Here is a 22,470-nt window from a genome sequence, read left to right as displayed (position 1 = left end):
TTGGGGTGGGTGGGAATGGCACACAGGCATCAGGGATGCCCCTGCCAGGCGCACTGCAGGCGGAGCAGTTATTTGGCTCCGTAAGCCTCCCTTTTCCCAGAACTCAGGCTGGCAGGAAGGTGCCCGTCGTGGGATGACCTCTGACCCCTTGGAGGACAAGGTTGGGTTGCGGCTGTTTTTCCTGACCAGAGGAGAATGGAAGGGTTTTCCCTGCAACTTTATTTTAAACATGTGTGGCCACAGTATGTAAATATTGTAGGCTTATTGACTAACCAGTTAAAAGCTGAGCGGTTAATTGATCTGCTAATCTGTGGGCAGCCAACAGGCAGGGGACCAGAGGAGGCGGCCCAGGGGCACACAGTGTGTTCTGGTGTCACAGCTGGGCAGCCAAGTCCCTTGTGCCAAACCCCTTTTACCCATGCAAGGGATGGCATGACATGGCATGGCATGGGATGGGTTGGGACGGGACAGGACGGGATGGGACGGGACGGGGGGCACCTTATAAGCCTTCCTCCCTCCCTTTTGGGCATCTTTAGGAGCCACTGCATTTGGCTTCCACCTCTGGTTTGCTGTCAGGGCATTTTATGCTCCAGAACCACTTGTCTCAGAAAGGGGATGAGATGGGGTCTGCCCTGCCACTCCTCTGTGGCCATGGCTTGTGCGGCTGCCAGGTCTTGGTTCTCCCTGGATGGAGGCTGGTGTCACGGGAGCCTCCCTCCACCACCACCCCCATCCTCTGCCTGATCAGGGAGGAAGAGGAGAATGGTGTCCAGGGGCATTGTCCTGGCTGTGGCCACAGAGAGAGGGGCTTGGGAGAGAGAGGGAGGAGAAGGTGGCATAGCTCCTCCCCTTCGTGCCCCCCCACTGCCCTTTAAATGCAGCAGCATCCAAAGCACGCCTGATGTTTGGCAGCAGAGGTTCGCTGACTGACACGAGGAGGAGATGCTCTGAGAGCCACAAGCAGAGAGGAACCGTGGGACAGGTGCTGGGCAGGGGTTCGGCCCACTCCCTCAGGGACGGCATATGGGCCGCTGAGCCGAACCGGTGCCTTCTGGAGCCCGGGATGGAGCCCCGGGGCAAGGCAGGGCTGGCGCTGTGCCTGCTGGCCTTCTTGCTGACCCTGCCGACCCCCGGCGCGGCCTCCCCTTGCCTGGAGCAGTGCCGCTGCTACCTGAACACCCTGCTCTGCCAGGAGCCCAACACCATCCGGAGCCTGGTGCAGCTGCGCAGCCTGGAGAACTTCACCGAAATGTGAGTGCCGCCATCTGGCTTCTCATGGGAGACTGTTCCCAGGGACCCCTTGGCTCTCTGGGGTGGAACATGACCCTGGCAACTTGTGGGCAACCTTTTGGCGCAAGGGCAGGGCACTGGCAAGAGCCGAGGCTCACGCTCTCTCCCTCTCCTTACCTGTCGTCACTCCCCAGTGCTGTGTCAGGCAGTGTGCATCAGTGATGGTGCCCTGAGTTCGTTGGGAGCAAGCAGAGGCTGGGGGAACCCTGGCCAAAGAGGGAGGATACCAGCCTGGCACCTGCCAGAAAGGAAGCCAGGAAAGGTCCAGAGGGCTCTCTTGGGAGCTGTAAGCGTCTTCCACCCTCACACTCCTGGCTCCCAGTCACAGCAGCTGGACATGCCTGAACCGGGGCCTTCTGAGCGGTCTTTCTGGTTGGAGAAGGAGAGTCCAAAGTGCCAAGTGAAGAAGCGCCTCCCTGGAAGCAATTCTTGGCCGACTCAATTTGTGTGAACTGAGGGCCCAAAGCCCCTGGAACAGGTGTGGCCCCTTCCCCCAGGGCCAGGAAACCCTTCCATGAGGGACTTTCTGGGGGTCGACAGGTGCTCCCAGCCCAGAGCCTTTGGGCCCCTCTCCTGTTTGCGCAGACAGATGGGTGTTTTCCCTGCTGCCTTTCCGCATGAGGTGCTTTCCATATTCCTGGGGGGGAAGCAGAGGCTCCCCTCCTGCCCCCACAACACCCTTCTTCCGCACACAGACAAAGTGCCCTCAGGCCCTGGCTGGGTCAAGCAGGGCAAGAGGGTGCTTGAATATGTTGGGGGGGGGGTGTTCCTTCCTCCCACATGGAAGCACCTTCTATTTGGCACCAGGCGGCAACTGAAGCCAGGGAGGCACAAATCGGGGAGCTGGTGCTGGAGTGGGGCTGGGGGCCTCTGCCTGGGCCTGGAGAACCCAGGAGCAGCTCTTGTGCCCTGGAGAGATAAGGCTCCACATGTGGATGGAAGACCTCCAGGGCTGAGCTTCTCTTCTGCGTCAACTGACACACCCAGTGTGACACACCCAGCCCCCCCACAACCGCCGAGTGTGGCTCATGGGCTCTGGACTCTTCATTGGGGAAGAGGTTGGTGGCTGGGAGCAATGGGGCTAGCAATGCAATGGTGGGCAGTGGTTCCCTTTGGGGGCCCTGGCATCAGGCATGTGGTTACCACATCTCCGGAGGGCCCAGGTGGGGAGAAAGGCTGCAGCCATTGAGCCTGAGATGAGGAAAGGGGCTGGGAAGGGCTGTGTCAGGAGGGGAATGGGGGGCATGGTGAGATGGGGGGGCTCTTGTTTCACTTAGGGAAACTGGCCGGCCAGAGAACGGGCCAAGGGTCCATGCCAGGAACTGCCTGGCGATGCCCTGTGGCCAGGTGTGGCATGGGAAGGGGAGGCTGGACTCACACCCGTCCTTTTTAAAAGAAAGAGCTCAATTCCTGAACTAAGGATGGGGCCACAGTGGCTCTGGTTAGGGGGCACCTGGGGTGATGAGGGGTCCTTGCGCTCGGTCCCTGGGCCCCACCAGCCTTTGCACCCCTCCCTGGCCCCCTTTGCCCTAGGACTAGATGCCCACCTGGCACAAGCAGGCCTTTGCCCCTGGCCCTTGGGTGCGAAAGACACTGGGTGGGGCTACTTTCAAGGCAGAAGGAGGAGGCTGCAGCTGAGAGTGGCCTGGATGCTGCAAGGGGGGGATTTCGGCTACTCTTCCTCGATGCAGATTTGTGGGGAGCTTGGTGAACTTTTTAATACAGTATTGCATTCTTGTTTGAGAACCTTAAGGTACTTGTTGTCTCAGTGTCTCAAAACTTTTCTCCAGTAGCTGTATTTGGCTGAACCAACGGAGTCTGTTTTTGAGAGGATGCCAGTAACTTGCGCTGGTTGTGACTTTTTGGACAAGCAACTCAAGGCTCTGCAACAGAAACAAGGAGGGCTTTTCCTTGGTGTCCTCTTGCAAGGCTTATGCTGACTGAGCTTGTCCAGGTGCCATGGAGCATCGCAGGTCATTGGGGGCAAGCGGAGTTTGCCCTCTTAACAGGCAGATTTTGCCGTTTTGTTGGTTTGTTTGTTGCCTTGCTGCCTTTCTCCTAAATTGGACCCAAGGTGGCTCGCAAAATATGCTTAAAAGTAGTACAGTTTTAAGTACAGAATTCAGAACTTCACATTTATGTAGCAAATTAGAATTATAAAACCATTAAAAGCATATAAAAGCACATTTTTGTATTAACAAAACGACAACCGATCTTGCTTTTTGATAGAAAAACAAGAAAGTCACTGGACCTCCTGTACTGTTTGTCTCATATATGTGTGTGTACATGTGTGTGTATGTTTACACACACACACACACACACCCCTAAGACAAACCTTTTCTTGGCAACCTTCCTTCAGAGATGTGTTGCCATTGCCATCCTTGGAGACTGAAAGAGCGACTTGCCCAATGTCACTCAGTGGGTTTTCATGGCTGAGCTGGAATTCAAAGCCTAGCCTCCAGAGTCATAGTCCAATGCTCAAGCCCCTCAGCCATGCTGGCTCTCCCTCTCATATATGTATCTATATGTGTGTGTCTGTGTCTGCGTGCATATTTTCAGCACTCACATGAAGTGTTTGGTTCACAGCTTGGAAAAGTCATAGCCATCCCAATTTCCATAAGCACAGATCCCTGTGGCTCCCTTTCCAGGCTGACAGTGGAGCTCTCCTTGGCAGATGAGGAGGAGATTGTGAGACAAAGAGACAAGAGTTGTATTGCAGCAAGGAAAGTGTGGCAGTTTTCGGTTTAAGCCCCGTCTGCTCTTCTATCCATCCAAGATGCACTCATCCATTAAAGGGGGGGGGGGCAGTTCCATCCCATGGAGACCCTCCTGTGACACTTGCGGGGGGGCTGGGTTGGGCATGGGTGCCTTTGCCCGCTCCTGCCTCCCCAGAGGGCCAGAAACAGCCCCCCATAGAAGCCCAACATTTGGCTTAGGGGGGCAGAAGCAGTCGAGGGAGAAGAAATGCTCCCCGACGCTTGGCCCAGAAGCCCCCTTTCAGTGCCAGGACCAAGCACTTGTGCATCGATCCCCAGTCCCACATCCTCATGGCAACATTTTAGCAGTTAGGGGGGAAAGGAGGCTTTTTGCCATGTCACTCTAGTTCAACGGCTGAGGCTTACTGTGCCCCTGCATGGACCCAGAAGGGACCCCTTGGCTGACGCCAGCCCAGCGAAGGCGGCTGGCTTAGCTTGTGGAAAGGCTCCTTTCTACATGGAGGCCGCAGGTGCTATGGAGACCCTCTTTGTGGGGATGTGGGGCTCCTGCCCCAGTTAGTTGGTTGTCGGCCTGGCTGGCCAGCCAGTGCCGAGTGCCTCCCTGTGTGCCACAGGCTTGGCTAATGGCTCTTCTCCATCTTCTGGGCTGTAGATGGGCCATTACCTGCTCTCTCCCACGCAGCATGGGCCATCCATTATCCCCCATACGGCAAGAAGAAAGGTTCCCGGAAGATCTGCTGCGGGGGCGGGGGGGCATGAAACGTTGGCATGGTTCTTGGGCGATGCCACCCAAGCCCTCCTCCCACAGACAAGGCAGAGGCAGAGGGCCGATCATGGTGAGCTGGCACAAGCCCTTTGCAGCACGCTGCTTAAAGGAGAAGCCCTGGGCCCAGCAGACCACCCAAAGTGCTTGTCCTAATGGCCGCTGCCCCATGAAGATGCAGTGCGCAATGGACTGCTCTACGGGGCGGTGGGGCATCAGGGCTCCTGTGTTGCTGCGATGGAGTTTGGAAGAGCTGGACGCATGGCACTCGATTCCTAAGCTGGAACCAGGAGCGCCTTGTTCCAAGTGGGTGCCATCTTTGAGGGGCATATTTTAGGCAGCTGGGTTTCCCCTTTCTCCGGTCCTTTCAGGTCCCTCCTTGCTGAGGACGACATCCAAAAGAGAGGGCAGGGGTCACCTCTGTGGTCCGGTGGCTGTAGTAAAATGGTTTCTTTAACAGAGGAATCAGGATGTAAAGAAGACTTAATTTCACTTCAGAAGTAAAAGTCTTTGTAAAGTAAATGGACACAAATGTACTGTGATTAAAAACAATCCATAATCAAAGCATTGGCTTGTGGCGAAATGTTGAGGGCCAGTGTTAACAGTATGATGGCCTTGGCAGCATCCCTCCTGGCTCTCTCCCAACCCTCTCTGCCACCGAAACGCCTAATGCTGCACGGCTTGCGTTTGTTTGAAGGTGGGGATAATGCTCTAAGAAAGGCTGGCTTAAAATAATCAGTTTTATTTTAGAGGTACTACCAAAGTTTTCCCCGAATGTATTAATATATCTGCTCCTCTCTTGAAAATTAGTTGTGAAGTCCACTCCCTGCAAACCTTGCTTTCCTGCCCAAAGTGTTGCCCTGTCCCTGAGCAGCAGAGAGCCTCGGAGGATCTGCCTTTGGGGCCCAGAGACTCAGGGGGTCAGAGGTGCCTTGTCCCCAAGCATCTATTCCTTACCCACCTTTGGGGCGCTTTCTCTTTATGCTGGCCATCAAAGGGCGAAGCTGGCCTTCCTTTGCGAGGCTGGTTGCACAGCCTCTATTTCTCCTGGTTGCTGCAAGGGAATTGTTATGTACAGGGTGGGCAGCTGGGTGTTCCTCTTAATGAAAGTGTCTCATGACTGAGTGGCTTGGAATGGCGTTGGCGCTTGGAGAGATCCCTGCCGACTCTGCCAGGCAGCAGTGCCATGTTTTAGGTGGGGCTCATTCCTGGAGATCCCAGAGGGGTTATTCCTTGGGGGCAGGAGGGGTCTCCCATCCCAGGACCAGACCCTGCTTAGCTTCCGAAATCAGGCAGAGAGGCAGGGGGCATTTGTGTGCGTTCAGGGCAGGGTCCTGGGAATGGGGGCAGGTGGCTGACCGGAGGAAGAGCCTGGCCCTTGTGCTGGAAATGGACTGAATGGCAGCCTCTGGAGGCCTCCTCTCTCTAACTCTCTTTCCTCTCTCTCTTAGCGTCATTGAGAACCAGACCATGCTGACCAACCTGACATTGGAGGACATGAAGAACCCCCGAGAGCTGAAGAACCTGTGAGTTTTGGGGTTGTTTGTAAGCAAATGGGGCCAACGGGAAGCAATCGCTTACAGGTCCATTCAGCCGTTCCCAGAAAGAGGGGGCCACAATGGATGCTGGAGGGAGAAGACAAGGACCTGACTTTGCCATCAGGAGCTGTGGCAGTGCCCCCCCAGCCTGGCCTGTGAAGATGGGCATGGATGGCTGCAGAGCCATCTTATTCCCTGGACACAGCCAGCCTCTTATTCACTGCCACTTGGGGCTGTTTTGGTGCCCCTTGGGCCTTCCTCTGGGGGGGAGGGGCAGGCACTGGCACTTGGGGGGCTTCATGGCAAACGCCGCCTTGGGTGTCGTTGCAGGACCATCTCAAAGACGCACCTGCAGTACATTTCCCCAGACGCCTTCGCAGCCAGCCCAAACCTGACGCACGTGTGAGTAGCCAGGGAAGGAAGGGCTCCGATCGGCCGCTTTGACCACTGTGCAGAACGGATCGGGGCACCATTCCTGTTTGGTGCTCCCCTGCCCCCAGGCCCCCCACCCCTTTGAAAAATACAGGCCCCGGATTCACTCAGAGCGTCCTGTCCGCCTGTGGGGCTCTGATGCCCCCTCCTCCCCTGCGCTTGCCGCTGAAGGGGGGGAGGAATTGATCGGGATCAGCTGTTCCTCTTCGCAGTGAAATTGATGCAGGGAGCAGAGAGTCCTTGTCCCTTGGCAGCCCCTCGGCAGGGAGCTGGGCAGAGTAACCGGAGGGGCCTCTGGGCATTGAGGGGGGGGGAGTGAGAGATGCTAGCTCTAGCAGCAGGCTTACATCCGACCCCAGCGCCAGTCTGAACTGTGGAGGCTCCCACCCTGCGTCCAGCAGCCCTCTTCCTCCTCCCACAATGCATTGCCCAGAGAGATGTGGGGCCAAGGCCAGGACACACATATCTCTCTTTGGGCCCCTTTGCAGCTTTGGGAAGGGGCCAGGAAAAGGAGGAGGCAGCATCCCTTGTGTGGTAAACAGGCAGAAGGGGGCCATGCCACCCCTGACCTGCATTTGGTTCCTGGCCCAGCTTTACCATTTGACCTCCAGAGCCAGCATGGCGCACTGGTATGCACATCAGACTATGGCTCTAGAAGCCAGGGCCCAAATCCCTCTCAGCCATGAATTCTCTGGGTGATCTTGAGCAAATCCCACTCTCTCAGTCTCAGAGCAAGGCAACGATGGCAACTAAACCCCCCGGATGATTTGCCTTCGAAGCACCATAAGTCAGAAGCAACATGAAGGCACACAATAACTACCAGCTTTTTCCAGGGGTGGGCAATACGTGTGGCATGTACATCACCACTCCCTCTATGTGGGAAAAGATGTTTAAAACTAGAGTGGTGATCCCCCTTTGCAAGAAGGATCACAGCCACCTTGGTGCGTCTCATGGAGGAGAGTCTGTGGGAAATGAAGGGGGCTGCATTTCTGGCCATTTCTGGTTTTGGTGGGGAGAGCCCCCCCCCCCCCCCCCGAAGCCTTCTCTGCACAAAGGGGGATTCCCTCTCAGAACACTGAAAACGCATCTTTGGGGGAAGCGAGTGAGTGAGTTTGGGGTACACAGTGACAAAGTCCCAGAAGCAGATGTGGAAACACGCTCCTGCCCCCCATGCCTCTGGCCCATCCCTCCAAGTCCCACCAGCCTTTGCTTCTCTGCATCTCACCACATGAAGGGCCTGAGCAGGGAGACCGTTCATCACTGTTAGCACTAATGTCCCTCTTCGACAGGGAAGCATTGATTTGCTCCCTCTCAGTGCAGCACACCCCTCGGCTCTTCCCCATCTCACACACGGACACACACTCACACACACCCCACATCCGGTCCAAAGGAGAGGGGCCAGTCCTGGCAGCTCAGCCTCTTGAGCCTCCATGTTCATTTAAAGTACATTTATTCACCCCACAGGGCCACTGAAGGGCAATTGGTCAATGCCAGAACCTCCCAGACCTTATACTCTAAAAAGGCAGGGGAGGAAAAGTGGGGAGTATGGTCCATGGGGAGGGTGTTCTTCCTGGCAGGGCTGGTGGGCAAAGTACAGATGGCAAAGTACAGCAAGGAAACATGCAGCACCACTGGCCGCTAGACGGGTCTCTGGGAGCCACAGTTGGGGTCCTGACCCACAGAGACCACAGTCTGGGCAGAGGCTGGGGAGGGGGCACGGGGCCAGGGAGTGAGTGAGTGAGTGAGTGAGGGGTCTCTCCTTCTCTCCCCCAGGAACCTTGCCTACAACTGCCTGCAGTCCCTGTCCTGGAGGGTCTTCCACCACCTCCGTCTCCAGGAGCTGTGAGTAACCCCCACAGGCGCACATGCATTTGACCACTTGCCTGTGGGCCAAGGCTGTGCCCCCTCCCCATAGCAGTGCTCTCTCCCAGGGTGGGCCCTGTCCTCTGGGGGATGGAGGGTGGTCAGGAGAGACAGGGTCCTGAGGGAGAGCCGAGAGCAGAGGCTGAGCGAGGAGGGGGCTCTTGGGATGCCAGGATCCATCCTCTTGTTGCTCCTCTCCCCTCTGCCTGGTCCAGAGGAGCCCCTTCTTGGGGTCACTGCCTCCTCCTCCTCAAGAGCAGCTGCAGAAAGGAGACCCGCAGCTCTCTTCCAATTTGCCTTTCCCCAGCAGCCTCCACATTCCTATGGACCTGGCATGACCTTCTGCCCCAAAAGAGCTGCTCCCGCCACTAGAACCCCTTACTTCTCAATGGTGCCAGTGCCCCCATTGCCCCCACTGCCCCTTCCATGGGTGCCACAGCATGGCAGCAGGGGGGTTCAGGAGGCCCTTGGTTTCCCCACAGGATCCTCACGGGGAATCCACTCCAGTGCACCTGTGGACTCCTGTGGCTGCAGCTGTGGAGGGCGGGCAGGCCGGCCGAGGCAGGGGGCAACCAGTCCTTCTCCTGCATGGCAGAAGATGGTACAGAGATGCCACTGGCTGACATGAGCATCCAGGGCTGTGGTAAGTGGGGGGGAGCGCTCCGGTGCCTTTTGCGGGTAGGGCCCTCTGTGCTACGGAAAAGCCCAGCGTGGCCCCCTGTTCCTCTCCCCTCACGTTCTCTTCTCTTTGGCAGAGGTCCCTGAGGTCTGGATTGAGTACAATGATGCCCCCATGAGGGAGGGCGAGAATGCCACGCTGACATGCCATGTGGAAGGGCAGCCAACCCCAGAGGTGAGGTGGAGCATGTCAGACTTTGGACCAAACTCCCACATCATCATTACCCAGGTGAGTCCTGGTTGACCATGGTAACCCCAGGTGCAGAGGAGTGGGAAGAAAAGGTGCCAGTGTGGCATCCCTGGGCCTCCGAAGCAGAGCCACAGACAAACCCGAGTGTCTTGGGGGCAGAGAGCTTATGTTCCTCTCTTCTGCCCTGCCATCTACTTGGGAGCCAGGGGCCTGGGGCTCTCAGGGAAGGCTGGCTGGGTGGCAGTGGCCGATGGGGTGAGGGCCGACCAGCGTGGCTAATGTTTTGTGCCCCTGCAGATATCAGAGTGGGAAACCACACTGTGGGTCCTGGGCGCCTCCAAGGACTTCAACCTCCAGAACATCACCTGCCAAGCAGAGAACGAGGCCGGCCTGAGCGAAGGGGTGGCACAACTCAACGTGATATGTAAGGAAGCCTCCTGCCCACCCCTACCATGCCCTCCACCAGTTGGGGACACTGGCAAGGGGGGCAGACAAGCATGGGGGCCCTTCGTTTGACGACTCCCTTGAAATGTCCTGAGAGCGGTCTGGCCAGGAGGTCCTGCATGGGCTGCAATGGAGGGAGAGAGGCTCCCAACCCCAGGCAGTGCCCTGAAGGTTTTGCCATTTGGTCTGTGGGGTGGGGGCTGTATGCCTTTTAAATGCCCCCTTGGAAGACCAGCCCTGAGGAGAGGGGCAGCTTCCTCCCCACTTGAGGGGCTTAGCTCTCGGCCTGACATTTTGGCTGCGGACGGTTCAGGCGGGGCGGAGAGGGTTGCCCCCCAATGGCAGGATGCTGAGGAGAGCTGCCAGTTTCAGACATTGATGGGAAACAAGAACTGAGGGCCAGTTACTTGTTTAAATCCTGAAGATTTGCAGAATGGAATGCTTTCACTGCTGCTGCTCAGAGATCTAGTCAGAATCTCTAGTGGATTCTGGGCTGGATAGATGACCAGTCAACCTACATCAGGCCTCTGTTGGTTCGACATGTGTTCAGTCATGGGTATCTTCTGTCATATTTCCATTGCCACTCTACAATTAAAAAAAATCCACATTCACATTTGTTTCTCATCAAAAGCAGCATTTTGCCCAAATTCTCCCTTCCTCAGCATTACAGGGCCTACTTGCAAATGTTAAAAATGCACCATCACGTCAAAACCTATTGGGGAGGCCTGAATCTCCAGCGTGCCAGCCAAGGCTGCAATTTAGGGGTGGACTGCATGCTGTTCTCGGCCCCCATCCGTGATGCTCTTCCTGCCTTTGCAGTTCCCGCAGCGGTCCGTGAGCTGGGTCCCGCCGTGGAGTACCACAAGTGGTGTGTCCCATTCTCCGTGGACGGCAATCCCAGCCCCTCCATCCGCTGGCTCTTTGAGGGCACTGACCTGCAGGAGACCCCCTACATGCACACCCACCTCTTCCTGGAGGGCCCCCGCAACTCCACCCTCCTCCACGGGTGCCTTTACCTGGATAAGCCCACTCACCTGGCCAACGGCAACTACACCCTGCTGGCGCACAACGCCCTGGGCACTGATGCCCGCACCGCCTACCAGAACTTCATGGACACACCGGATGAGAACTTTCACCTTGAGGAGCCGATCCATGGTAAGCAGTGGTCCTTGTAGGGCAGCTTGCCTGTTAACTGTTCCTTAAAGTCCAGGGAAATAGGAGGTGGTGGTCTTGCGGATGCAGCCAGTGTCCATCTCTTTGTTGCACCTCAGTGACAGAGGCACTGCTTGGGAACACTTTTCCTTCTGGAAACCTCTTTGAGTTTAGTTACTAAGAAACTGGGGGGGGGGGGGGAGGGGCAAAACACCACCCTTCCATGGGGCGCGGGGGAGAAAAAAGGTGATCTGGGCAGCCGATCTCTCTCCTTTGCCTGCCCCCCCCCCCCCCCGACACACACATAAGGGTGTCTGGTCTTAAAGAAAAAGGGCATGTTGCCCAAATATCTGAAGTGGGCAGCAGTTTTGCCACGTTTTTTCTGATCAGTCCTGACTTCTAGGGGCTTTCTGGGTCTTGGACTGAGTCTTCCTCATATGTGGGCTGGCGCATGGGCAGGTGGGCGGCACGTGTGGCATGACCCCCAAGTGTCTGCTCTGTCTCCCACATGCTCACTCTTTCTCTTTTCCCTCCTTTCTGGATGCCTCAGTGTCGCTTCTGCCAAAGAGTAAGTCTTTGAGGAGGGGGTGCTGCCCCTTGGGAACTTGAGGGGAGGCAGGAAGGGGGTCAGGCTCGGACCGAAGGGTCCCCAGTCAGATGGGCCCCTCTGTTGAGAACCCCAGGGTTTGCACCTCGGGGAGGACAGAATGGTGCGCTTCCCTATAGACCATGCTTGGTGGGGGGGATGAGGTTGACCTGTGGAAGCCTATCCCCACTCCTTGCCACCCCCAGGACATGCAGCTCCCCATAGCTCTGGGTGCCTCCAATGCCTTGGGGTACTAACAGTCGGCCTTTGCGCTTTGCTTTGTTTTGTGGGGTGGGTGAGGGGGCTGTGTTGTTTGTGGGGCTGAGGGGACATCAGACTGCTGGGTTGGGGGGGGCAGCACTTCCAGTCAACCATTTGGCTTTGATTCCTGAATGGATTTTTCTTTGAGAAGACATCTTTGATGCAGAGGGTGTCAGAAAATGTGTCCCCATCATGCACTCAGATTCCCAAAGTCCTGAGATGGGGGGGGTCTGGCCCCGTGTGGGTCAGGGGCAGCTGGGAGACCCTCTCTGCTCCTTCGCACCCAGGCGCTGAGGACAGGAACAGCACAGAAGGGGGCCCTGTGGAGACTCCGGAGGAGCACACTGTCGGGGTAAGAGGCCTTTGCTACCAAGGGGCAGGCGGGGGGGGGGGGGGGGGGGGGGGGGGCCAGGGGGGCACAGGGGGGGCCCCAAGACTCCTGCCTGAGGACAAAGTGCCTGAGGACAAAGTGGGAGGGAAGGAGAGGGCCTAAGGACAGAAGAAGAGCTGTGCTTTGGGGCATGCACAGAGTGACCCTGGCAGGGCCAGAGTCCTGCCTCACCCTGACCCTTGCCCTTCTCCTGGGCCACCTTCTCTCTCTGCTAGATCTCCGTGGCTGTGGTCCTGGCTGTCTGTGCCTGCCTCTTTCTCTCTATCATGCTGGTCATCCTCAACAAGTGCGGCCAGAACTCCAAATTCGGAAACAACCGTAAGCTCCCTTCCTCTGCCTTCGCTGTTTTGAGATGTGGCTGCCCCCCCTCCCTCACTGCAACCCCTCTTCCCCCTTGGGATGGTGGGGAAGGGTTTCTGGGGCTCCATGTTTGCCCCTTGCCCCAGGAAACCTCTGGACAGAGCTCAGCACCTCCTTTCCAGCGACAGCTAAGGGGCCACAGGGTGCCACTTGGGCTGTGGGGCAGATCCCCTCCAACTTGCTTCTTTCCCCACAGCTTATCTTTAGCCATTCTGGGTACACCTCCCCTGAACCAGGCGCCCCACGAGGGAAGAGGCAGCATTGGCCCCTGGTTGTGTCCTTCCTGCCCCCTCCTTTACAGGGACCTGTTTGACACCCCCCATCTTTGAGCATTTGGTCTTTCGATCCTCCTGGCAGCGGGGGGGGGGGGGGGGGGGCCCCCCTGAAAGCGGGGGCGGGGGGGGGCCTCTGTGAATGGAAAATGAGGGGGGGGGGGGGGGGGGGGGGGCTAGGCTCCTTCCACAGGCTGCCACCCCCTTCTCCCCCCATTTCATTAGTGCTCTTTTTCCTCCCGTTAGCCAAGCATCAGCTGCTAATTCACTGCTGGAATTGATTCAGGCTGTAAGTGGGTTTGATCTGCCTGGATCACCCCCCAGGGGCCAGAAGGACTCAGGGCTGGGAGGGGGGCAGCCACTTGTAGCATCCCACCCCCCCCTCACATGCTCCGGCTCCCTCTTCAGCAGCCCCTGATCAGCCGGAGGGTGGTAGCCCTTCCAGCCCGACCCCTAGGTCTCCGCCTGCCCCACTGATGGGGGAGGTCTGGGTGGGTTCCCGTGGATATGCCTGGCCCTCCTGCCTTCCCCCAATCAAGAGCTCTGCACCAAGGCCTTGTCTCTCTGTGTGGCAGAACCCCAGTGATGCCCCCCTGGCCCCAGTTCTGGTGAGATGAGCTGAAGCCCCCCAAAGGGGAAAAAGCTTGTCTACACTGGAAGAGGGGCACATACTCACAGTTCCCTATGTGTCTGTGGGACCCCTGGCCTTGAGGCCACAGCCCACCACACCTGTGAGCCCCCCAGAGGTGCCAGGGTCAGGACCAGGAGGGAGACCAGGTTCTCCTAGGCGCCCTCCTTCCCACTGCCACCCTTCTGCAAAGGGGCCACGGTCCAGTGCACCTGCCCGGATTGGCAAGAGGGCTTTCGGAAGGGGGGCCTGGCCCTGTTATACCCTGCTTCCCATCCTGCCCTCCCTCCCCCCTGGATTTGGAGCCATTATCCCCCCCAACAGCTCCCTCGGGCCAAGCAGCCCTGCTTGACGTTGATGAAGATGCATGGGGAGGCTTGTAGGTTATGGACCCTCTCGCGGTAATTACTGGAGGCTAAATGCTCTGGTTACGGCTCCCTTGCCAGTGCCTCCCTCTCTGAGCCAACAACCGGTGAGGGGCTGGCTAGAAACCCTCCACCCTCAGCCTTGGATGTTGGGTTGGGGGGGGGCACAAGCTCCAATATGGAGTCTGAGGAGCCAAAGAAAGGGAGCAGCCTGGAGGCCACTTAGCCCAGCCTTGGCAGCTGCAGAGGAGGCAGTGGGGGGACTATGCCCATGGAGTGAGCAAGGAGTGCCCCCCAAGAAATGGACCAGACCACCCCACCCTGCCTTGGGGCTGCCCAGCCCCAGCTGTTCTATGAGGTTTTCCATTGCAGGCAGTTTCCATCTCCAGGGAAACTGTTCCCCCCCCCCTTTTCTTGATGTCTGTGGGCCCCAGAGGTGAACCCCAAGGCCTCTTTGGCAGACCTGGAGCTTATGAGGTGGTCCAGTTGCCCCCCCCCATGGGAATCTGCTCCCCTCCACCCCCAGGGTCCCATCGCCTGTCAGTCACACACATCGCAACCTCCTGCCCCCCTTCTGAGACCCCAACAGACCACACCTCACAACATGGCAGGGAGATGGCCTACCCAAGAAATGCCTCTTATGCCAGGGCAGCCTTGTAGAGGAGGTCTGAGCGAGGTGCCATTGCTCCTTCCAGACTGAACTTGCTTTTCCAGAGGGGAACTCAGGCTGGAGGGGACCCCCCCCCCCCCCCCCCCCTTTAGTGTCTGTCCTGGGGGTGGCATTGTGGAGGAGGCTCCTCAGTACCCCCCTTCCTGACCGGGAGTGGACGGGGGGGGGGGCTCACTGGCCATGTGCTGTGCCCCGCAGGGTCGGCAGTCTTGGCACAAGAGGAGGAGCTGGCCATGTCGCTGCAGTTCATGACCGTGGGGGGTGGTGGCGCCGGCAGCCCCCTCTCATCTGTCGAGAGCAAGCTGGAGGCCCTGAAGACCAACTTCATAGAGAACCCCCAGTACTTCTGCAACACCAGTAAGTGCCTCACCCGCTCACCCCTTCATGGTACTCCCCACTGCCCATGCGCCCCCCACCATTTTCCTTGGTGTCCTGGGATAGGGCCCATGGCTGGGGGGGGTGCAACTCACTGGGGCAGGCCACAGGGCACCAGATATGGCTGCCAGCGCACTGGGGGCTGCTACAACCTCACTACAGCGACAGCACCACAAAGATCCCCAGCAAAAGGAGGTGGCGGTCCGAGGAAGCTTCTGCATCCAAGGCCCTCCTCCCCATTTACGCCCGCATCCCCCACCCCTTCTCAGCTTCTTGAGATTGCTTACAAATGATCTGAATCCTAGTATAGAAATTAAAGCAAAGCCATTAAAACACCGCAGTATATAAGACCAACTTAAAAGCAATTTTAAAGCGGTTGAACTTACAAGAGGATTGTAAACATCAGAATATGTGAAGGCAATTTGGGGAAATGGAGGCAAATGCCAAATGGCATAAAAGCAGTGAGTGGGAGACTTTAAAGGTCTGGGGGGAAGCAACAGGTGTTTGAATCCACTGTACCAGGGCAAGGGAACGTGGCCCTTGGAATGGCAGGAGGGAGAATATCACAGCCAAAGAGCAGGCCTTTGCTCCTGCCACCCCGTGGCTTCTGTGGGTGGCCAACCCTTTGCATGGTGTCCGGAAGCAGTTGAGCCAGTGCAGCGCGCAGGAGCCCCAGGATTGTGATGCCCAGCTCCAGTTGGGAGCCCCACACAGTCTGGATGGCCGCAATCTGGTCTGGTGGCTGCCTCTGTCCGGTTATAGCTGGTGATGCAGCAGCTGGATGGACCAAGGCACCTTCTTGACACCCTGCAGCCTTGCTTTTTGAGGGAGGCAGCGCCAACCCCCCAATCCTGGTCTGCTGCTCCCCAATCCTGGTCTGCTGCTCCCCAAGCTTTTAGCCAGCATCGAACTTACTCTCTGCAGACGTCCACCACATCAAGCGTCGAGACATTGTCCTGAAGTGGGAGCTGGGCGAAGGGGCCTTTGGGAAAGTCTTCCTGGCTGAGTGCTACAACCTCAGCCCCACCCAGGAGAAGATGCTGGTGGCTGTCAAGGTGAGTGGTTGTGGGGGGTGCCTGGCCCCATTTGTTCCTCACCCCTCATCTCCCCCCAGCCGAGCCTCCAGGTTTTCCTTCCCCACCAGAACTTTTCCAGAGTGCTTGTCTGCGTCAGAGTCTGGCCAGTCTCTGGCCTTTGCTAGCCCTGAGTGGATTTCTTGGGGTGCAGGAGAGGTGCTGGGGTGTTCAACCTTGGACGCAGGGCGAGGGGGTGTTGTGGGAGCCCAGCTTCTCTGACTGACTGGTGCTCCTTCTTTCCCAGACCCTGAAAGAGGCCACGGAGAGCGCCAGGCTGGACTTCCAGCGGGAGGCAGAGCTGCTGACGGTGCTGCAGCATGAGCACATTGTCCGTTTCTACGGTGTCTGTGCAGACGGCGAGCCCCTAGTCATGCTCTTCGAGTACATGAAGCACGGAGACCTCAACCGCTTCCTCCGGTAGGAACCGGGGAAGGGGAGAAGGGTGCCTTGCCCAGCAAGGAAAGGGACACGTGGGGGGGGGGGCAGGGCAGCGGAGGCAAGCAGGTTTGGGCTGGCCTTGGCCCCATGGTTCATGTCCTTGGTAAAAAGAGGTCAGTTTGTCCAGCAAAGCCCACACCAAGTCTAGGAGCAGAGAGCAGGGCTGGTCATTTGCCTGGACTTTGCTGGTCAGGAGGGAGAGCTTCGCAGTGGGGAGGGGGAGACTCTGGGTTGCCCCCCCAGTCTGACCTGTCGCCTTTGCACTTGGGATGACAGTACTGACCCTGACAGGCCCTTGTTCTTCCTAGCAATGGTGGGCAAAGCCCCCCCTCCACAAAACAAGGGTCTCCTATCCCCACCCCCACACAAATGCATACTCCTTTCCCTTTTTCCTGTTGCTGATGCTGGGCTGGTTGGTCCCCGTGCAGTCCTCCCCCCGCAAGTGCCTCCTCCCTGCTCCATTACAGGAGCAGCTTTTCCACCCCAGCTAATGCAATCTTCCCTTGCAATATTGATTAGATTAGCTGTCTGAGAGGCTCAAATTGAGGGAGATTGGCCATCAGATGGAATAAGCAGAGGCTCTTTCGATTGGCCCCCTAGGTATTGCCGATAGACAGGAGCTGCCAACGGCCCGCTTAGCCTCCCCGGGACGAGGGCAGGAGCGCAGGGCTTGGATGGTTATGGTTATGAGACTTGGCATTAATGGCAGGGCTTTACCGGAGACCTGGGCTCCTCACCGCAGCCGCCTCACCCACCACTGTCAGCTGTGCTTTGTCTCAGCCAGGCCACCTTGGCAGCATCTCTTGGGAGGGACAGGGAGCATCTCCCGCACTCGTCACCCCTGGCGTGTCGCTGCAGAGAAAATAGAGGGCTGCCTTCAAAGGCACAAGTGCAGCATTTCCATAGCGTTTGGCTGGCTGCTCTTGGAAATGGGGCTGGGGGAGATCAACCTGAGACTCTTAAGTCCCAGAGTGGGCAGAAAAACACCCATCATCCACACGCACCCCAGCTTGGATTTACATCCTGACAAATGGTAAAGTTTCATGTCATTGCTTGTCAGTGGGCAAAGAGGCCTTGAGGGTCGGCAGATGCCCCCGGGTGGAGAGTGGGGGTCCTGGGCGAGAGACGCATGGACACAAGCAACAGTTGCATCACTGAGAACAGTGCAAACGTTTATCTGCACGCAAGTTGTTTCCTGCCTCTTTCCCGGAATCGGGATCCAAAGTACTGCATGACAGAGTTGAAATAATATTTAAAAGAGCGTTAAGCAACAGTAAGGTTCAAACAGTTTAAAAGTTCCATCGTCAAAATAGTAACTGAAAACCCAATGCACAGCACACCCTTTGAAATCTTGGTCCGTGGCAGACAGTCGGTTCCCAAAGATCTACCTTCAGGGAAAGGACTTGGCTCTTGGGGGAGGGGACAGGGGGGCAACAATAACATCTATATTTTGGCATGGAGTCAGTGGCCATAAACCCCTGGCTTCACCACACTTGGCAGCACTTTCACTGCCGCAGAATAAAACCAAAGGAAAATGTCCTCACCATCGTTCTTGCTGCAGGCTCTGCTAGAGAGGCCTGGAGGAGGGGAGGTTGCGGGGAGCAGAATTTGGGGGTGCCCCAGAAGGAGAGCTCATGCAAAATGGCTTTTGGGACTGGGGGGACCCAGGTTCTGGGCCTCCTGAGCCACGGAAGCCACTGAGCAGTCTTGGACAGCCATGCTCTCTCCCTCAGCCTGACCTACCCAACAGGGATGCAATGGATACAGAGCACAGAAAAGAAAGGCCAGCGCTTAGGCAAGGAGGAGACAGACTGGCCTGTATAGACTGACCCCTGACCCCCTCCCTCTGGACTCCTTGCAGGTCCCACGGCCCAGATGCAAAGATCCTGGACAACGGGAGCAATGGCCCCTCCTTCGGGCAGCTGACCCTCAGCCAGATGCTGCAGATCGCCACGCAGATTGCCTCCGGGATGGTCTACCTGGCCTCCCTGCACTTCGTCCACCGGGACCTGGCCACCCGGAACTGCCTGGTGGGACACAACCTGGTGGTGAAAATTGGGGACTTTGGCATGTCTCGGGACATCTACAGCACGGACTACTACCGGGTGAGCAGCTCAGGGGGATCCCCTCAACTGGCCGGCTGGGCTGACCGCTGGCCATGGTCAGAGGGCATCTGGCGCTGCCTCAGACCCCTCCTGCCCTTCTCTTTTGCCCTTCCAAGGCATTGGCTCTCCTCCTTTCCCTCTCCCATCCTTCCTGCCTTTGGCGGGAGGGGGGCACCCAAGTCCCCATTGAGCCAGGAAGATCATGGGGGAGAGGGCTATTTGGAAGCCAGTTATGGGGTCCCCACAGGCCCCAGCCCCTCTCCCTTTCTCTCCCGCCCTTCCTCTAGGGCTCCATAGGGATTGGCCTCTGACAGGCGGGGGCCCAAAGAGTCACTCCCAGGGGCTCTTTTTTCCCTTTTAGCTTCTGGCCTGGACCCCCATGCATATTTAATGGAGCCCTGGGTGGAAAATCCTGTAAGCACTTAATCAGTGGAAACTCAGGAGTGCTGGCAGGGGTCAGCCATTGAATGGAATGAGGCTGGAAAGCAAAGGCAGGCAGGAGGGGGCTGGAAAGTTCCCAGCTTCCCAGAGGAGCAGGGATTGGCGGCGGAGGAGTCTGTGCCAGCCCTCCCCAGGATGTACAGGCTTCCTGTCTTCGGCTTGAGCGGCCTTCCAGGAACTCTTTTGCCGGTGCCGTCCTCTAGTCCAAGCTGCGAGGCTCCCTTTCTCTCCAAGGTTTCCTTTGCCAGAGCGGTAGGGTCCTCTCTGCAGTCCATCCCTCCCAATCCCTGGGCCACTGCTGGTGCCTCTGTTCTGCCTGGGACGAAGGGAGACCCCCCCCCATAAGGGGAGGCAAGAGCCAGAAGAGGGCTTTCCATCACTGTGCTTAGTGCCAAGGGCCTGTCTTGGCTGCCAGGCATTAACAGTTTCCTCTCCTCTCTCTGTCCACCTTCTGCCCCCTTTGCCCCCACCCACCCCACTCACAGGTTGGAGGCCGGACGATGCTGCCCATCCGCTGGATGCCCCCAGAGAGCATCCTGTATAGGAAGTTCACCACGGAGAGTGACATCTGGAGTTTCGGGGTGGTTCTCTGGGAAATCTTCACCTATGGCAAGCAGCCATGGTACCAGCTCTCCAACACTGAGGTAAAAGGGAAGAGGGATGGGTGAGACCCCCAGAGTGTCAAGGGAGGTGGGGTGGCAGAGGAGGGACACGGGGCCTTTCTTTGGCCTTCTGCTGGCGGTGAGGGTCTGGGGGAGTCTGTGCAGCCAGCTGTGGGGCAGAGCAGCACAATTACCTGGAGGCTGAGCAGGTGAGGGGCTAAGGGCAGCACTACCCACTTGGGGCTGAAATAAAGCTGCCAGAGAATGGCTCCGGTGAGAGCATGGAGGCGTTTTTAGCTGCAAACCTTAGCCTTCCTGGGGGGGGGGGGGTAGGGATGGGATTTCAGTCCCACCCGCACTCGCAATGGCAAAGGACTATGGGAGTTTTGGCCCAGTCCCCTGGGGCAGGCTCCCAGGCCTTCCTTTCTGGTGGTGCCCATTCCTGCTCCCTCACCCCACAGGCCATCGAGTGCATCACCCAAGGGCGGCAGCTGGAGAGGCCCCGGACCTGTCCCTCGGAGGTCTACGACATCATGCAGGGCTGCTGGCAGCGAGAACCCCAGCAGCGGCAAACCATGCGGGAGATCCACCGCCGGCTGTCGGCGCTGGCCAAGGCCCCCCCGGTCTACCTGGCTGTCCTCAGCTAAGAAGCGAGAGGAGAGGGTCTCGTCCATCCGGGACCCACCCCCAGCCCCAGATAAACCTCACCAAAGATTCCCCCACCCCACCCCACCTGTGGCACAAGTGGCGGAGGAGATGCTGGCGGGTGGCCATACGACCGACTTGCCCTTCCGCATGCCTTCAGAGGAGCCGGGGCAGCTGGTGGCCCCTTGAGGGCCGAAGAGGACCCTGGAGAGGAGGACTGGCCAGAGAGCATCAGCCCCTGGATCCCACTCAGTCTTTAGTCCCAGTAGACAGACAAACTGACCGACCTCCGGCCGCCACTCCGTGGGGAGGGCACCAAACGCCGCCTCTGTGGTGGCCGGAGGGAGGGAGAGACGGTTTCCTTGGGGTGTCTAAGCCTGCTGTGGTGAGAGGCACACAAAAGGCAGCAGCGGCAGCTGTTCAGAAAGCATTATTTATTGTGATACGCTTTAGATCTCTATTGTAATTAATAGCTTCTTCTGCCAGGGAGGGGGGAGGGAGTGGGGGGGATGGCATTTGGGTGGAGAATGTTCCGGAAGGAGAGGGGCAAGCAGGACAAGGGCCAGCTATGCCCAGAACACGACCAAAGTTCTCCTTGTGGGTTTCTTGATATTAAACTCAATTAATCTGGAGCTCCTTCTCCCCTTGCTGTCGGACACAATTGGCGCCCTTCTCTCCTCCCCTGGCCTCCAATGTCCTCCTCTTTTGGCTGCTCTGGGAAAGCCAGGCCAAGGAGTGGCCCTCAGCAATGGCCCTTAGAGGGGGTGCCACTAGCCCAGGGTGCTTTTTGGGCAGCGCCAGCCACTAAAGCCAAGCCCAGGGCTGCCACCTTCCATCTTGACTGGCTGACCCGGCTGGCAGGAAGAGGGTGGCCCATCCGCCTTAGGCTCCATGGCCTCGTTGCGGGAGGAGGGCAGCTGTGGAAAAACTCTGCCATGGCTGGTGGCACCCCCCACACACAATTGCCCCCTGCCACACACAATATGCAGGGCAACCATTGCTTGGGGGCCTGCCTGGCAGGGGAGGATGGGCCCTGGGGAGGGAGCCCACGGGCGGCACTTACTGGCATTTCCTGACTCACGTCCAGCGGCCATGATGGGACAATGGCTAAGTGGGATCTGGCCCTTCGTCACATAGATGCCTGGATTACACTCTCCAATATATGCCTGTTGAAATCCTGGGCTGTGGGCAGAGTGACCAAGGCCCTTCCCTCGGAAATGAAGGAGTGTGTGCGCATGTCCCCTCTGTTGGGGGGGGCTTTGAGGAGGCTGGGGGGAACCGGGAGCTTCCTTTTGCTAGACTTCTATGCTACTGCATTATCATCATCGTTATTTAATATTACTTCTGTTGCAAGGTGCCCTAGAAATGTTGACAGTCAGTAAAAAAAAACCCTATTAGATGCCTAAATGTCACCGGGATGGGAGCCCCCTTTCCACCTAAACCTGTGGGGCTATCCTTGCAATGCAGAGCCTGGCAGAAGATGGACCTGGCAGAAGATGGACCGGCGTGGGGGAAGCCCAAAGGGCTGAGGGCGCATGGCCCTTGGGCTTCGGTGGGGCCTTCCTCTGCATGGCCCCGATCCCTCCTTCCTCCGAGTCACGTTCTTTGCCAGGCTGAGCACTGCCTCCTTTTACCTCCAGGCAGCATTGCTCCTCTTTGCACAAGAGAATCAGAGGAGACTTACACTTGGGCTGAGGGCCAGCGATGGGCAGCCTGGCCACAGGCGCAGGGAGACTTGCACAGGCACACCGCCATCTAATCAAAGGGCTTATCGAATCCCCGCGTCATGCCTGCTGCAGAGAAATAGCAACGGCTCCCTTCAGGACCAGGCAGAAATGGAGCTGGACCAATGGCCTGGTCTGGCCATGACCATAAGAGCCCTTAGACAGTTGTGCCAGTGGCCGAAGAGACGGAGGAGCAGGCCGGACTGACAGACGTTTCAGCCAAAAACAGACGGTCTGCAGGGCTCTCCGGCCACTGGCTGCGGGGGGGGGGGGGGGGGGGGCCGGCGGGGGGGGGGGGGGGGGGGGGGGGGGGAAGAGGCCTGGCTGAAGGAGGGCCTCTCCATACAATGGGAAGGCCAGGAGCAGTGGGCCAAGGGGTGCCATGTTCTGGCTGTGGGAGCCCTGCGGATGGCGAAGGAAGGCTCTGGGCAACTGGCACAGTTGGGGGCACTTTCCAGGCGGGT

At 58.0% G+C, this 22,470-nt stretch overlaps 1 protein-coding gene across 2 annotated transcripts; it reads left to right on the top strand.

Annotated features, from left to right (window-relative positions):
- Positions 1-476: 476 nt before the first annotated feature.
- Positions 477-20,907, top strand: NTRK1 (neurotrophic receptor tyrosine kinase 1). Of its 2 annotated transcripts, XM_042440960.1 has the most exons (17): positions 477-1,251; positions 6,222-6,296; positions 6,639-6,710; positions 8,514-8,582; positions 9,086-9,246; positions 9,359-9,510; positions 9,769-9,895; positions 10,735-11,070; positions 11,618-11,635; positions 12,202-12,266; positions 12,521-12,623; positions 14,799-14,957; positions 15,900-16,030; positions 16,296-16,468; positions 18,351-18,594; positions 19,521-19,679; positions 20,099-20,907. In XM_042440960.1, exons 1-17 carry the CDS (start codon positions 902-904, stop codon positions 20,282-20,284), a joined length of 2,580 nt encoding a protein of 859 aa, XP_042296894.1. In that variant the 5' UTR covers positions 477-901; the 3' UTR covers positions 20,285-20,907. The 2 variants fall into 2 exon arrangements, with proteins under 2 accessions (XP_042296894.1, XP_042296895.1); XM_042440961.1 differs by lacking the exon at positions 11,618-11,635.
- Positions 20,908-22,470: the final 1,563 nt, after the last annotated feature.

Source organism: Sceloporus undulatus, chromosome 9, assembly GCF_019175285.1.
Source record: "Sceloporus undulatus isolate JIND9_A2432 ecotype Alabama chromosome 9, SceUnd_v1.1, whole genome shotgun sequence".
Lineage (NCBI taxonomy): Eukaryota > Metazoa > Chordata > Lepidosauria > Squamata > Phrynosomatidae > Sceloporus > Sceloporus undulatus.
This window is presented reverse-complemented; position numbering and strand designations above follow the sequence as displayed.

Excerpts from the sequence above, each read along its gene's own strand:
- NTRK1 (XM_042440960.1), top strand. The coding sequence starts at position 902 with ATGTTTGGCAGCAGAGGTTCGCTGACTGACACGAGGAGGAGATGCTCT. Across the intron at positions 9,247-9,358 it reads CATGAGCATCCAGGGCTGTG|AGGTCCCTGAGGTCTGGATT; the intron begins GTAAGTGGGGGG and ends TCTCTTTGGCAG. Across the intron at positions 16,031-16,295 it reads AGATGCTGGTGGCTGTCAAG|ACCCTGAAAGAGGCCACGGA; the intron begins GTGAGTGGTTGT and ends CTTCTTTCCCAG.